This window comes from Berghia stephanieae, chromosome 2, assembly GCF_034508935.2.
Source record: "Berghia stephanieae isolate SIO BIC M18660-M18661 chromosome 2, UCSD_Bste_1.3, whole genome shotgun sequence".
Lineage (NCBI taxonomy): Eukaryota > Metazoa > Mollusca > Gastropoda > Nudibranchia > Aeolidiidae > Berghia > Berghia stephanieae.
The window spans coordinates 93,285,640-93,303,139 of record NC_088361.1 but is presented as its reverse complement, the minus strand read 5'-3'; the positions used below and the strand labels follow the sequence as shown (position 1 = coordinate 93,303,139).

Here is a 17,500-nt window from a genome sequence, read left to right as displayed (position 1 = left end):
GTACTCAGGTGTAACATGACTACTTGGCCGTTAGCAGTGTTGTATCTGTCGGAAAAAAATTGTAGCATCGCCTAACCGGCGTCATATCTCGTCTTAGATGTTAAGTGTTGCTGTTGGTTAGGGAACCTTGTAAAGCGATTTGAGTACGTTTAGTGGATATTGCCCTGTATAAAAGCTCATAAAGAAAATACCTATTCAACTGCCAAATGATTATATAACTGCTATGTTGTTTTTGTTTGTTATTGGATGAAGAATGGTTTTTGGCCTGAATCATTACATGTTTACGTATATTCTTAATCTTTGAAGCTGTTATATTCATTTTTTAATACTACGATTTACACTCTAACAGCTTTTAGCAGCTTAGTATTCAAAACAGGAAGGTTTAAATGATGGCAATTTAATTTATATAAACAAGACATGAGACTTGGGTTGAATCTATTGACTGCGTTTATAACAAAAACACAAACAAACAAACAAAAAACAAACAAACAAAACCCAAAAAAAACTCATAACATACGTGTCACCATCCGGATATAACATACCAACACAAAAGATAATATGTCTCATCTTGAACATTTTTGTCTGATTGAGAGAATTTAACAAGAACTAATCATAAAAATTGCTGGCTAAAAGCAATAACAACTAGCTGAGTTTCACCGAAAAGAACTCACCTTTTGGCGTATTTGGTTAGTCGGGTGATAATCCGGCCAACAATATGGAAAGTAGATTTCATTTACCTTAGTGAAAAAAGCTGTCAGATCTTGGTAAACAAAAACTTTTCCCGGCTGTGCAGTGACCAAAACATGACGTCAAAATGCCAGTCTTTTGCCACAAAAGAAAACAAATCGTGAGTTTTATTCAATAGTTCAACCAATGAAATAACGTGTTTCCTTGAGCTCTACTAATGACAACTCACTAGACGCTACACAAACCTAAAAAATGAAGTCAAACTGCCAGTCCTTGAGGGTTCTCGTGTCAGGCTGTATGTTAACGATGGCTACCGACAAAGTCTCATCGTTGGCATAAACACGCAATTCGAGAAATTGTTAATTTTTTTTGACAAATTCGCATATGGGTCGGTATGACCAAGGTGACAGTAAAGGGCAGAGCGATTCTACACTCTACTAAGATGGCTCGTCCCTTGAGTCAAATCCACGACCCATTACATTACATTTTCTTTTTTATTTTATTTCTCTCTCTCTTATTTCACTAGGCGGTGGCATCATCGCCATCACAGGGACTGGTTTTGGCACTGTGGAAATGCCAGTAACGATGGGAGGTGTGAGACTGAATGTGTCCTCGTATACAGACATGAAGATAATAGCTGTGTTACCAGCCCTACCCCATGGGACTTACAAGGTCCTTGTCAATGTTGAAGGAAAGGGTTACGCAGATCTAAGGTCATTATTTCATTTTTGGTCTCTACAACAAGAACAAGAACAACAATTAAACCAACAGCAACAACGATAACAACAACAACTGCTACTACTACTACTACTACTACTACTACTACTACTACTACTACTACTACTACTACTACTACTACTACTACTACTACTACTACTACTAATACTACTACTACCACTTCTACAACAACAACAACAATAGCAACAACAACAACCACAACAAGAACAACAACAACAACAACAACTACTACTACTACTACTGCTACTACTACTACTACTACTACTACTACTACTACTACTACTACTACTACTACTACTACTACCACTACTACTGCTACTACTACTACTACTACTACTACTACTACTACTACTACTACTACTACTACCACCACTACTGCTGCTACTACTACTACTACTACTACTACTACTACTCCTTTTACTACTACTACTACTACTACTACTACTACTACTACTACTACTACTACTACTACTACTACTACTACTACTACCACTACTACTACTACTACTACTACTAGTACTACTACTACTACTACTACTACTACTACTACTTCTACTACTACTTCTACTACTACTACAGGTTAACACTGGTAGTTCAAAAACAAGTTGAAATGATTTTCGCAATGAAGCTTACGTAAGATTTTTACTGACATTTTAACAATACCTCTTGTTTGTTAATTTCAGAAAAAATTCTATCGCGGACATAACTTACATGTTTGTTGTAAACGGCATGTATCCAACCGTTGGATCTATGTATGGAGGAACTGATCTGTCCATCATTGGGTCAGGTTTCCAAAAAGCTCTCCTGGACGTCCATGTTGGTCCACATGAGTGTAAAGTGACGTCAGCCGACCACAACAACATCAAGTGTCGTATCATGTCAACTGGTGTCCACCATCACATCTTCGCTAATGGCACACACAAAAGTAAGCAATTTCAGAATTTTATACCCTGGCTTTTTGGATTTCCATCCATTACTAGCTTTGCGGGTGTGACGCATTAACAAAGTTCACATTTTAAAAAAAATATGTAGGAATGCAAGAAATATTTTATTCAACCTTCAAAGTATGCTGATTTCCTTATTTCTAATTGAAAATAATGATGCTACTATGGGGTCCTGATTGCTCAGTTGGTAGAGCATTCATTTCACATGCAAAGAGACTGAGATTGAGTCAAGTACTTTACGATAGACACGCGTCCTCTCCAAAAGGTACCAAGCAATTGATATTGTCTTTTTCATACAATAGAAACTGGAATAAACTCCGACTCCATAGACCAAATTGTTATGAAGGACTACGTGTATTTTTACTATCACGGTATTGTGCATGAAAAATAAATAATCGGCATTGTAACACTTAAATTTTAATTCTTAAAAGTAACCATGTTATTAATTCTGAATCCCTGATAAAATCTATCTGTTCATAGGTTATGGTATAGGCTATGCCTGGAACAAAGACCCATACACTGTCAGTGTTGGTGATACGATCACGTGGCACTGGGAGACACCTTACTTCATCAAGGACATGTCCTACGCCGTCAGGCAGACCGCCAAAGCCAGCGATCTGACGGATATGCCCGGAGGATTTTCCTCCGGGAAAAAGACCAGGAAGGGTAAGTCAAACTTCTCAATTATGCCCATAATACCATAATGTTGCTGCTTGAAGCTGGAACAATTGGTGCGGCTATGTGGTCTTGTGATATGACACTCGCTTTAGGATCGGAAGGTCCTGGGTTCGAGCCTCGCTCGGCGCATAGTTGAGACCTTGGAAAAGACTCTTTACTCACATTTTCTCACCATACTCAGGTGTAAAATGAGTACCTGGCCATTAACAGCGTTGTCTCTGTCCGAAAAAAATTGCAATATCGCCTAACAGGCGTCATGTCTCGTTCTACATGTTAAGTTTTGGTGTTGGTCAGGGACCCCTTTGTCCACAAAACACGATGAATGAAACACTAGAGACGATTCTTCAGTAATGTTTAAACTTGTTTTCATATTTTTTTTTGGTTGTTGTTGGCTCGTACAGTCAGCCACACTTTCACCAAGGTATCAACTACTGGACAAACTAAAAATGTTTTAAATGAAAAGTTGATTTAATCTTCTGATTCAAAAACCACTATAGAAAAAAAATGAATTTGACATAACTCGGCTCTTTGTTATGGTTTTAGACCCGTATTTGGGTGATTAGTTCTCGTCAAATTCAATCAGTCAGATTATAAAAGTTTAAGGTTACCCATAATATATAGTTTAAGGGGGTCTCGATGATTCAGTCGGTAGATCACTCGTTTCACACGCAAAGGGACCGAGATCGATCCCGGGTGCGGTCGAGATTTTTTCTGCCCCCCCCCTCCCCCCAACCCTATCCACCCAACAGTGATTGGGTAGCTGGGTCTGTTAAATTTGGCGGAAAGTTCTTTGCGATAGACCAGTGTCCTATCCAAAGGATAGCAAGCAATTGCTGTTGTCCGTTTCACACTATAAAAACCGGGATAAACTCCGGCTCTATGGACCTAAAGGCTCTGGAAGACTACTTACTGTATATAGTTTAAAGTTACACATAATATAGTTTTGTGAGTGGGTACATTTGAACTGGCAATCAGATCTATTAAACATTTTACTGGAACGCATACAATTATTAGGTTAGTAAAATTTGAAAAGATAATATTTCAATGTCAAAACTTTGAATGAATGAACTTGTGTACTATTAGAAAGCAATTGTAAAGTACCTCTGAGCACTATTGTGGATACCGTGGATAATATAATAATAATAACAAAAATAATAATAAAAGTAAATATAATAATAATAATAATAATAATAATAATAATAATAATAATAATAATAATAATAATAATAATATTAACAATAATATTAATAATAATAATAATAATAATAATAATAATAATAATAATAATAATAATAATAATAATAATAGTAATAATAATACTAATACTACTACTACTAATAATAATAATAATAATAATAATAATAATAATAATAATAATAATAATGATAATGATGATGATGATGATGATGATGATGATGATAATAATAATAATAATAATAATAATAATAATAATAATAATAATAAGAAGAAGAAGAAGATGAGAAGAAGAAGAAGAAGAAGAAGAAGAAGAAGAAGAAGAAGAAGAAGAAGAAGATGAAGAAGAAGAAGAAGAAGAAGAAGAAGAAGAAGAAGAAGAAGAAGAAGAAGAAGAAGAAGAAGAGGAATAATGATAATAATAATAATAATGACAAGAAGAAGAAGATGAATGAAAACTTAATTTTCTTTCTTTTTTTTTTTTTTTTGTTCGTTCTCAAATGACAAGGTTCGTACAGCCACACCTTCACCAAGACCGGCACGTACTATTACTGGACCAACTACATGGATTCTGCCGGTGTCATTTACTTCCGAGGGACGATACACGTAGTCCCACTGGAGTCAAGCGTGCACGCCTTATCCGTGAAAATGCACAAATTCGAGGCGTCCTACAAAGGTTGTGAATCAATGTTCATTCATTTTTTTCTCTCTCGCATTGCGTTCTTTTGGTAGTATGACTATGATGTTTTCTGGCCAAATTTATTTTAAATACGAGTTTGTTTATTTCAGAATACGGCAGTTCACTCTGATTCAAATAAGATTACTCTTGACTTATTCCAATTCTTAACTATCATGTCATGTCATTTATTGGAAAGTATTTGGAGACAGGCTGATTTTTTGGGGATGTTTTTTTTCCCCATTAAAAAAAAATAATTTCTGTTTTGTCTTCACTGTTTCAAAAATACAATTTCAAAAAAATAATAAAAATAATAATATTTAAAAAAAAAAAGAATTCCCTTTAATCATCCCATAGGGGAAATTTGTCTCTGGGGTCTATTCCAAGGGAAGACTGCAATAGCCCATGCGTCAGCCGTAGTGAAGCGCCGCAAATTGAGCTAGAGCGAGATGACTTGCTCAAGGCCACACAGCGCAGCGGCGGGTGATCGAACTCGTTACCTTACAGGTACGAAGCAAGGACTCGTATCGCTGAGACACGCTACATCCCCCCCCCCCCCCTTTCTACCCCCCCCCCCCCCCCCCTTCCACCCCAACCCCAATTTTAGATCTTTATCTTACACCAGATCCTGCTACTTGATTTGTCATTTTTATAAGTTTTCTTGAGAGCAACGGATACAGTTTTTGAAAGCCACAAACTTTAAAATCTTACATTTTTATCCATTTTAATCTCCAAAATGACCTGGTTCAGTTTAACATAAGACGAGTTTAATCAATTTTGTTGTTGTAATGTCTACCAAAATAAACACATTTGTAGGAGATCGACATTCGATTTTATTGCTGTCGTTATAATTACATGACTTTACTATTGCAATCTTCATCATCATCATCACCATCATCGTCATCATAACCATGATTATTATTATTATTATTATTATTATTATTATTATTATTATTATTATTATTATTATTATTATTATTATTATTATTATTGTTATTATTATTATTATAGTTTTTATTATTATTCGTATTATTATTTTTGTTGTTGTTACTGTAATTACTATTATTATTGATATCATCACTATTTTATATATATATATATATATATATATATATATATATATATATATATGTCTGTGTGTTGTGTGTGTGTGTGTGTGTGTGTGGTGTTATTGTGTTTATCATGCTCTTTAACCTTTACTCAAGTTTTAAAATTTCAATTTGTATTAATTAATGTTTCTTTCAGCGGAAGCCATGCAAACTCCAGTCTACACATGTTCTGCGACGGATTCCAACGTGACTGGATGCGTGGACGAGTTTGAGCTGAAGGCAATGCCTGGCGTGTTCAACTTCAATATGAGCAAATGTTCCTCTCCATACCTAAAGTCCCAAAGTCTTACCAGTGGTTCCTTCAATGATATCATCACCATTGAAGGGAATGGCTTCGGGGCTAAGGTGATTTCAACATTTAAAAATTGAGATTTATATAGCGTAATATCCACTAAATGTGCTCAAAGCGCTTTACAAGGGGACACCGGTCAACAGCGACATTTAACATGTAGGACGGGACATGACGCCTGTTGGGCGATATTACAATTTTTCGGACAAAGACAACGCTGTTAACGGCCAGGTACTCGTTTTACACCTGAGTACGGTGAGAGAATGTGAGTAAAGAGCCTTTTCCAAGGACTCAACTATGCGCCGAGTGCGAGGCTCGAACCCAGGACCTTCCGATCCGAAAGCGAGTGTTATACCACATAGCCGCACAAAGAACATAAAAAGGGAGATCGGTGACATTGAAATGACTGAATAACATTTAGTGTCCCCCTGCCTAAAAACGATATTAGGCAATAATATGCCACTGCCGCTTAGATTGTTAAAATTGAACATATCTAAAAGACCTGTCTGCTTGCTTACAATTTTAAAAATTCGTAGTTTTCAAAGGGGAAAAAATTCTTTGTACAGCTATGTTACTGATCAATTTGTTTCAAAGAAACATTGAAATTTTCTTTAAAACGTTTTGATTAATGTATAATAGCACTAAAATGATATTTTCATTGTCTATTGAATTTACGATGAGAATGTTAAATAAGAGCAAAAATTCGTGATTCTACGAATTTTTCAGGGTAGAAGGCAGGTCTTCTTATAGTAAAAGATATAAAACTTAAGATAGGTTTTATTGAGGACAGTGGATACACTTTTTTAAGACGATAAGGAATGACATTCAATATTTTCTGATTATTCCTAAATTAAATACACTTTCTTGTACCTGATTCATCTCGACCTAATACCGCTTTAGGAAGTTTGTCATATTTGTACCCATTGTCTCAAAACGGTATCTCTCTCTCTCTCTCTCTCTCTCTCTCTCTCTCTCGCTCTCTCCCCCCCCCCCCCTTTCTCCTCATTAGGCTGTAGAAATTAAATTTGTTTTTGTTGTTGGCTGGAGAAGGGTTTTTGAACGCAAAACATTCCGTGTTTGGTATAGATAATTTAGTTCTTTTTAAAGCTGTTATAGTCATCGTTGTTTGTCACTTTTTACAATTTTTTCTTCCAGAATTGCCAGAATGTCATTACCTACGGAAAAGCGCAAAAAGACCAGATTGGGTGTACAGAGATCATCTCCAGCTCCCCTAATTCCATCAGCTTTAAAATCTCTCCATCTTGTCAGCCTCCCATTGGTGGTAAGAAAATAATAATAATAATAATAATAATAATAATAATAATAATAATAATAATAATAATAATAATAATAATAATAATAATAATAATAATATATCTTTATTGTCCTCAAAATTGTGGTAATTTGTCATTAGGTTACACACAATACAATATATTGACATGGGCACATTCAAACATATGCATACTAGTAACATCGTAGTCATCGTCACCATCATCGGCATCAACAAATCGCTTTGGTATCTTTAACTTGTTGAGTCAATGTAGCTGCGTGGCATAGGGGCATTGTCTTTACTTTGTACGCAGACGGTACTAAATTCGAATCCCCGCCACGGTGTGTTGCATTGAGCAAGTCACTGTGTCCTAGCGTTCTTTGCTAATGCCTGGGTTATTCTCGTCTTCCCCATGTATTAGACCCTAAAGATAAATTATCTTTCCTTGGAATTGAACAAAGGGAATGTTATTTTTATTTGTTTATTTTTCTAAAAAAATACATTGACAACAACAGCTAAAAAGGATCATCAAAAGCAAACAAACAGAAAAAAAAACGAGAAAAAAAATCCAACAAAATATACTGTATTTTTTATTCAAAATCAAATTCAATCTATAATCCGACCTTTCATAGTTTTATATTGGTTTAAATTGTTTGTTGAAACATAATTATATTCTGTAAGATCACAATTGGTTAATGCTACAACGCTATCATGCATCTCACATTCAGCCTTTAGTGTCTTTTTAAACTATGTTTTGATGACAAAGGGGAAATCATAAACGTCCACATCATTTGTTTAACAACAAGATATGAAGTGAATAGAAAAGTGCCAGAAGACAATAGAGAATAAAAATTTTTCGCGGCGGTGGTGGGGTTTGAATCTGCGACCTTATTGGTACGACAACTCCGCCTGGCAGGTGAGAGCGTGGCTCTACCGTGTGAGCTATCCACGAACACAAAAATATTCGTTTCAAACTCAAAGTCATTACTGGATCCCTCTCTCACCTACTTCTTGAGACCGCCGATTCATTCGTACACCACCATCGCGAATAATTTTGACCAGCAGTTAAGCTTAATAGCCAATATTCTCAACACAACACATATAACATAGAAACGATTGAGACATTGAGTATGCTCCGGTGTATGGGGTGAATTTTAATTCAGAAAAGTGAGTGGAGCAGGCACTTATGTTGGTAACAACAAGATATGAAGTGAATAGAAAAGTGCCAGAAGACAATAGAGAATAAAAATTTTTCGCGGCGGTGGTGGGGTTTGAACCTGCGACCTTATTGGTACGACAACTCCGCCTGGCAGGTGAGAGCGTGGCTCTACCGTGTGAGCTATCCACGAACACAAAAATATTCGTTTCAAACTCAAAGTCATAACTGGATCCCTCTCTCACCTACTTCTTGAGACCGCCGATTCATTCGTACACCACCATCGCGAATAATTTTGACCAGCAGTTAAGCTTAATAGCCAATATTCTCAACACAAACATATAACATAGAAACGATTGAGACATTGAGTATGCTCCGGTGTATGGGGTGAATTTTAATTCAGAAAAGTGAGTGGAGCAGGCACTTATGTTGGTAACAACAAGATATGAAGTGAATAGAAAAGTGCCAGAAGACAATAGAGAATAAAAATTTTTCGCGGCGGTGGTGGGGTTTGAACCTGCGACCTTATTGGTACGACAACTCCGCCTGGCAGGTGAGAGCGTGGCTCTACCGTGTGAGCTATCCACGAACACAAAAATATTCGTTTCAAACTCAAAGTCATTACTGGATCCCTCTCTCACCTACTTCTTGAGACTGCCGATTCATTCGTACACCACCATCGCGAATAATTTTGACCAGCAGTTAAGCTTAATAGCCAATATTCTCAACACAAACATATAACATAGAAACGATTGAGACATTGAGTATGCTCCGGTGTATGGGGTGAATTTTTAATTCAGAAAAGTGAGTGGAGCAGGCACTTATGTTGGTAACAACAAGATATGAAGTGAATAGAAAAGTGCCAGAAGACAATAGAGAATAAAAATCTTTCGCGGCGGTGGTGGGGTTTGAACCTGCGACCTTATTGGTACGACAACTCCGCCTGGCAGGTGAGAGCGTGGCTCTACCGTGTGAACTATCCACGAACACAAAATATTCGTTTCAAACTCAAAGTCATTACTGGATCCCTCTCTCACCTACTTCTTGAGACCGCCGATTCATTCGTACACCACCATCGCGAATAATTTTGACCAGCAGTTAAGCTTAATAGCCAATATTCTCAACACAAACATATAACATAGAAACGATTGAGACATTGAGTATGCTCCGGTGTATGGGGTGAATTTTAATTCAGAAAAGTGAGTGGAGCAGGCACTTATGTTGGTAACAACAAGATATGAAGTGAATAGAAAAGTGCCAGAAGACAATAGAGAATAAAAATTTTTCGCGGCGGTGGTGGGGTTTGAACCTGCGACCTTATTGGTACGACAACTCCGCCTGGCAGGTGAGAGCGTGGCTCTACCGTGTGAGCTATCCACGAACACAAAAATATTCGTTTCAAACTCAAAGTCATTACTGGATCCCTCTCTCACCTACTTCTTGAGACCGCCGATTCATTCGTACACCACCATCGCGAATAATTTTGACCAGCAGTTAAGCTTAATAGCCAATATTCTCAACACAAACATATAACATAGAAACGATTGAGACATTGAGTATGCTCCGGTGTATGGGGTGAATTTTAATTCAGAAAAGTGAGTGGAGCAGGCACTTATGTTGGTAACAACAAGATATGAAGTGAATAGAAAAGTGCCAGAAGACAATAGAGAATAAAAATTTTTTAAAAATTAAATTAATTAAATTAAAATTTTTATTCTCTATTGTCTTCTGGCACTTTTCTATTCACTTCATATCTTGTTGTTACCAACATAAGTGCCTGCTCCACTCACTTTTCTGAATTAACATCATTTGTTTATATTGTGAATTAAATAGATACTTCTTTCTTATTTTTTTTTCATTATCATTCATTAAGATTTTTTTTTCATTATCGTTTAATCACTTCAAAAGCTATAATAACAACAATAATAATAATAGTGCGGCTATGTGGTCTAGTGGTATGACACTCGCTTTCGGATCGGAAGGTCCTGGGTTCGAGCATCGCTTGGCGCATAGTTGAGTCCTTGGAAAAGACTCTTTACTCACATTCTCTCACCATACTCAGGTGTAAAATGAGTACCTGGCTGTTAGCAGAGTTGTCTTTGTCCGAAAATTATAATATCGCCTAACTGGCGTCATGTCCCGTCCTACATGTTAAATGTTTTCTGTTGACCAGGGACCCCTTGTAAAGCGCTTTGAGCACTTTTAGTGGATATTGCTCTATAAAAAAAAAACAAATTAAAAAACAAACAAACAAACAAACAAACAAAAAACAAAAAAAACAAAAAACAAAACAAAAACAAATAACAAAACAAAAAACAAACAAACTATTCTCTCGTTTGTGCAGAACTCCATCAGTTTAGTGTACAAGTCCACAATTTGGGATACGCTTTGATGTCATTGCCCCACTCATCCTCCAATTTTGGACTCCTTCCCATTGTGGAGAGCATTCAGCCCTTAACAGGTAAATGGTAATAACAAGACTGATAGCCGTTTACCCAGTTAACTGTCGTACTCTGGAAAAGACACGTAGGTATTTAAAATTTTGACCAGAAAACGCGTCCTTCAAATGTAGATCGATTTAAATGACCCTCATCGTCTTGGCAAAAAACTTACAATCTGGGACATAATTGTTGGCAAATCCATTTCTCTAATATGGTGGGTTTACAACCACTGCTACGTTTATTTTGCCAATAATAATAATAATAATAATAATATAATAATAATAATAATAATAATAATAATAATAATAATAATAATAATAATAATAATAATAATAATAATAATAATAAAATAATAATAATAATAATAATAACAATAATAATAATAATAATAATAATAATAATAATAATAATAATAATAATAAATAATAATAATAATAATAATAATAATAATAAAATAATAATAATATAACAATAATAATAATAATAATAATAATAATAATAATAATAATAATAATAATAATAATAATAATAATAATAATGATGATGATGATGATAATAAAACTACAAAGTTTTACAATTTCATGACAATACTTACCGTCATTGTATCAAAATGCCTGATAAGTTGTTTAAAATCTATTAAGGCTCAACTTTCTTCAATATTATTACGGTACCGAATGTGTAGCCATGATCCTTTAAGCGTGTTATTAGTATAAGGACTTATAACACTTACAAATGTTTCAATTCTTCTTGAATATCAAAATACTTTTAGAAGAAAATGTTAAACAACTGTCTCATAGATTATAATAATTACATAAAGCTTTATACTGCATGAAATACATTTTATTCCTGGATATTGCTCTATAAAAGGAATGGAGTCGACTTCACTCAGCTCTTTGTCATTGTTTTTAAACAGCCTGTTAATGATAATTTCTCAATAAATTACATCAATCTGACTATTAACGTTAAAGTTAAAGGTTACATACAGGTATGTGTGTTGTTATTATGTTTAATATGGCTGGCAAATGTTGTAAAAAATTTACCTAAACGCATAGCATCAATATAAACACTAAAGTTTAAAATATATTTATCTTTTCAGGGTCAAAGGTTGGAGGAACCAAACTGACCATCACAGGAGCGGGCTTCTCTGGTGAAATTGACAAGGTTCTTGTTGAATTCATGGTAAATACAATTGGTGGCAAGATATTTACTTTGCCTTATCCGATAATAAATAGTTGAATGAATTATTTGTTATGCCCAATGATTTTAAACGTGTGACCTACTTTTGTTTCAAAACGGATTTATCTCAGGGCAATTCAGATCATTTAACTTTGATTTATAGCAAATTTGGAATTGATTCAAGTTTATTTATTTCATTGGGGATAATGAATTCTGTTTCTTTAACCCTCTTCCTACCAACCATAGGAAAATTGTCACTTTCGTTACGATACAGCATTGTTCTCATTCCAATTTCATTTAATCACAAACTTTAATATTTTTTATTATTGTTACAAGAACTCGACATTGTGTTGTAAGAATAGCTCGTTTAGCTGAACAAACTTATGTACAGCTTGGACTTACCGCTTTTGTGTTTCATTGATAAAAAAAAGAGTATATATTTTTGATTCGGGTGTGGGTTAAGTTTGGGAGGAAATCCAGAAAATGGCCGGTACGGAGATAGTTAAGTGACAAAAAATTAGATTTCACATTAATAGCCATTTTTACTAGAAAATCTCATCTAGGCATCTGATAAACCCGACACAGTTCCGATTTGAGTCGGTGGATCACAATTAATCTTAATTCATGGATTTGTGATCCATTGTACCCAAAATGGTATTGCACGGTAGGGATGTTAAGACATGAAAATATTGAATTTATTTTCAAAGATATTACGAGATTTGGGTGACGATTTTATGTTTAAGTGAAGAGAATGAATAGAAGTTTTGAAATTGACAATCGCTAAAATTTCACATCTCTGCTCGTTTAAACTTTTTATCCCTCTTTTACATCTAGCTTACCCAGGCATAAAGATCTAAAAAAAAATTGTGTGAATCAGCGCCTGACAATGCAGAGAGAAAAATACAACAAAAAGAAAAAAAACAAAACCATTACAGAAATCAGCCTGTCGAGGCAGGCACAATTCGAGATGTTCTTTTTTCCTAATATTTTTCTTTCTGGTTTGTCTGGCACTATTTCATACACACTTTTTGGATCTTTACCTTACACCAGTGCCTGCTCTCTAATTTCTTACCCTGACATAATACTGTTTTGAGATTTGAGATAATAGATCACATATTATTTCTGAAACTTTATCAAATTCCCCCAATTTAGTATACAATATTCACTTCGCCTTTCTGAGACTAACATATTATGTGCTTTACTTCCCCCCCCCCCCCCCCCACCTCCCCACTCCCCTCCTCCTGATATTCCAGAAATTGTCTTGTGAAATAGAGTCGATGAATTACACCCAAATCGTGTGTACCACCAAGTGTGCGGCAGCCCCAAGCAACTGCCACGCTGAGTCAATGCCATTTACAGTGGAGGTTGGCAGGATGAAAGCCAAGTGTGATCCGTCCGTGTGTCGATTTAACACCACAGAGGAAGACACACCCGTGGTTACCGTGGTTACACCAAACAACGTTTCTTCTGGTATGTTTAAATAACAATGTGAAATTGAATATAAGCTTCAAATAAATAGACGAAAACAGATAAAATGGGCGTTTCGGGTTTCCCGTTTATCAACAAAACAGTATGAATGAAACACTACAGACGAATGAGATGTGTTTTGTTGATAAAGGGGAAACCCGAAACGTCCATTTTATCTGTCTTCGTCTATTAAATTGAATCTTACATTCAATTTCACATTGTTATTTATTTCTTCGAGCTTCGAGCAGCAACATTTATATGTTTAGAAAGTTAACCCTTACTCACAAAGCGATATTAAGTAGGGTTATACTGCATCCACGGGAAAAACATTTAAATGATGTTGGCCAGAATACTCGTCCTTCAAATATCGATTGATGAAAATGACCCTCGTATCGTCAAAAACTATCAAAACTGGGACTTCGTTAAATCCCATGTTTGAGATTGTTTTTGGACAAGATAATGGTCTTTTTAAAAAATCAATCAATATTTGTAATACGAATTTGAATTTTCCGGCCAAAATTTTTAAATTGTGTTTTTTTCCAGAGTACGGCAGTATTTTCAGTGCTGAAAATATAATTTATTATTTATAGTCAAAGATGTGAACCTTGGTTTATCAATTCTTTTTATAAGGGAGATAGCTTAAAATTTCATGCGGAAAAATCGTAATTTGATGTCATTGTTCCTTTCTACATAAAATCCACTTTTGATTCTGCCACGATACCAAATTGAGACTATGGGTTACAAATTATAGCAATAAATGGAATTAAATGTGAAAGATCTCGAAAATATTATGATAATGCAGTATTTTATTCAGAAGGTTTTTAGTTTTTGTAAAACACAGGAAAATAATATAGACGAAATAGATAATAAGATACTTGTTATCTGATTATAAAGCAAAGCTGCATTTAAAATTTATGTAAATGGATCTTAGAAACACTTTTCAAAACAAATGTTTTTTTTTGTCAGTTGAAAAATTAATTTAACGTCATCTTTGATTTTTATATATTTTTTTTCAAAACTAGTAAGTAAATATACATTATGGTTTAGAGTTAAGAGAGATTCCAAACACACGGGCAATTTCAGCTTTCGGCAGATATAACAATGTAAATTTTGCTGCTTTTAAAGCTTCATGCTTCGATTCATCGAGGAATCACTCCAGACATTTCCCAACAGAGAAAGAACCAGTGTCAATGGTTTCTAACAAACATGGGATAGAACAAATTTTAAGGACCATTTGGTTCAGCGATGAAGCACATATCTAAATGGAAACATCAATTCTCGTAACGTTATCCATTGGCCAATAGAGCGACCAGACTAAGTCATCAGAGATCGAGATGTGGAAAAAGCAACAGTGTAGGAAGCTTTAAGCGCGCAGGGCATCATCGGGCCATTGTGGTTTTCTGATGGAAATGGAGACACAAACTGTTACAGCATATAGTAATGTCAAAGTATTATTAGGGCAATTTTGGTGGTCTTTGGGACGTTGTGTGGCAAAGAAGAACGACAACAGCAATGGTTTATGCAGGATGGTGCAGCTCCCCACAAAGCAAAGCATTCTTTGACCTGGATCCGACATCATTTTGGTGATCGTGTCATTAGTCAACATTCCTGTGAAACAGGACCATAATGAAGGAGGTAGAAAGCAAAATTGATGCCTTTGAAATGTGGGTATACCGAAGAATTCTGAGAGTACCATGGACCAGAAAGAAATCAAACATTCTGGTTCTTATTGATGCAGGCCAAAGGTCCAGAAAACTGTTGACAGAAGTTAAAATGACTTATGGACACATTCGGAGACACAACACTATCCAAAAATCAGTGCTAGAGGAAAAAGTAGCTGGCATAAAGACACGGGGCAAACCAAGGAAGTCCTGAATAGGAAATATGGAGGCAACAACTGGCAAAAAGATAATCGACTACTCGGTAATGGCCCTTGAGCGTGAAGAATGGCGTTCCGTGACATTCAACCTCTGCAGGAGACGGGACTCCGGTAAGGTAAGGTAGGTCAATTGTCGTCGTACGGAGCATCCTTGGGCCTCTCACAGTCCCAACTTGAGCTCTATGGATATTTTCTTTGGCGTTATTCAAAAGTGCAAATGTTAGGTGCAAGATTCCAGAGTCTTCATGATTTGAGACATCGAGTGAACAACTAGTAAAGATTAATGACCCGCAGCTTTGTGAGAGAACCACACCTCATTTCATCCCGAGAGTACGCAAATGTGTGCGACGCAAAGGATGTCATTTAATAAATTCACCACACACTAGTGGATGTGCTTTTTCTGTTAAAACATATTATGTAACTGTTTTTCCGAATGCTTTCAAAATGTTATTTGCTAAATAAACAACTTTTTTGTTCAACGAGTTTTGTGATATTCTCCATAAGGACATTAGGTTTCAACCGCCCGGTAAATCCGAAAAGTTGTGTATGAAACAGTGCCAAACCAAACTGAAAGAATAATGAAAGAAAGCATGTTTTTTCTTCCTGCTTTAACTGATAGTGTTTCATTCACACTTTTTTTTTCATAGCGTTATCTTGCACAAGTGCCTGTTCCCCAATTTGTAACTTAAATAGTCATAATCATTTATCGTTCATTTGATATTGAAGCATTTTGTTTCATTCAAAACGTTTAATTTATGAAATGATCATTATGTCTCAACTTCTACATTTTACTCCAGGTGCCAACACGCTTGAGTTGCATGGATCCAAATTTTCACCCAACACTAAAGTAATGATTGGTGGTACTGACTGCGTTGTGACACCTGTTAATAGCACATACTTCACATGTGTCGTGGGATGGCTGCCTGTGGGAGACAATGATGTATCAGTCTACGTTCCTCCATTGGGAAAAGCAGCAACAACTCAGGTTGTGAAAAGTGAGAAAATTGCCAACATCCTTTCCCCCACAGAGAGCAGTATTCACGGAGGGGCTGTCATGACGATTGGCGGTAATGGGTTTGTTGATGGAAAGACTGAGGTTAAAGTTAATGGCGCCAACTGCTCCATCCAATCAGTCGGCTTGCCTAAGGTACTACGAATATTTAAAATATGAATAAATACGAACTGCTACTACTACCACTACTACTACTTCTACTGCTGCTTTTACTACTGCTACTACTATTACTACTACTTCTACTACTGCTCTTGCTACTATTACTACAACTACCACTACCACTACTACTACTACTACTACTACTACTACTACTACTACTACTACTACTACTACTACTACTACTACTACTACTACTACTACTACTACTACGACTTCTACTTCTACTACTACTACTACTACTTCTACTACTACTACTGCTACTACTACTACTACTACTACTACTACTACTACTACTACTACTACTACTACTACTACTACTACTACTATTATTATTATTATATATCATAATATCATATCATGTAAAGGGTTATTTTTGGCCAGTTGACCTGTGAACACCCTGTGTATTTTAATCTAATCAAATCATATCAGAAATTGATTATATAAAGCCTTATTTTGAATCTGTCTTCAGAAGCAGCATTTTTCGTTTCATACTTGATACTGTTTCAAAAGTTTTACAGTTCCGTTTTAAAATTCCCTTAGTTCGCTTAGTTTTCTGTCGGTCAATAAAGATTTTAAACCAGTCTTTTCTTCGCTCCTTACTTTCCATCACAAGGTGAAATGCACG

The 17,500-nt window shown here is 35.5% G+C and overlaps 1 protein-coding gene across 1 annotated transcript in view; it reads left to right on the top strand.

Annotated features, from left to right (window-relative positions):
• Positions 1–17,500, top strand: part of LOC144965887 (fibrocystin-L-like) — a 122,191-nt gene that overhangs the window by 45,237 nt on the left and 59,454 nt on the right. Inside the window, exons 28-38 of the mRNA XM_078901714.1 lie at positions 1,214–1,400; positions 2,109–2,350; positions 2,850–3,035; positions 4,750–4,917; positions 6,163–6,371; positions 7,471–7,597; positions 11,086–11,202; positions 12,279–12,361; positions 13,612–13,828; positions 16,502–16,851; positions 17,489–17,500. The exon at positions 17,489–17,500 is cut by the window's right edge and continues 192 nt beyond it. Coding sequence (XP_078757840.1) covers positions 1,214–1,400; positions 2,109–2,350; positions 2,850–3,035; positions 4,750–4,917; positions 6,163–6,371; positions 7,471–7,597; positions 11,086–11,202; positions 12,279–12,361; positions 13,612–13,828; positions 16,502–16,851; positions 17,489–17,500 — 1,898 coding nt within the window. The remainder of the gene's footprint in view (positions 1–1,213; positions 1,401–2,108; positions 2,351–2,849; positions 3,036–4,749; positions 4,918–6,162; positions 6,372–7,470; positions 7,598–11,085; positions 11,203–12,278; positions 12,362–13,611; positions 13,829–16,501; positions 16,852–17,488) is intronic.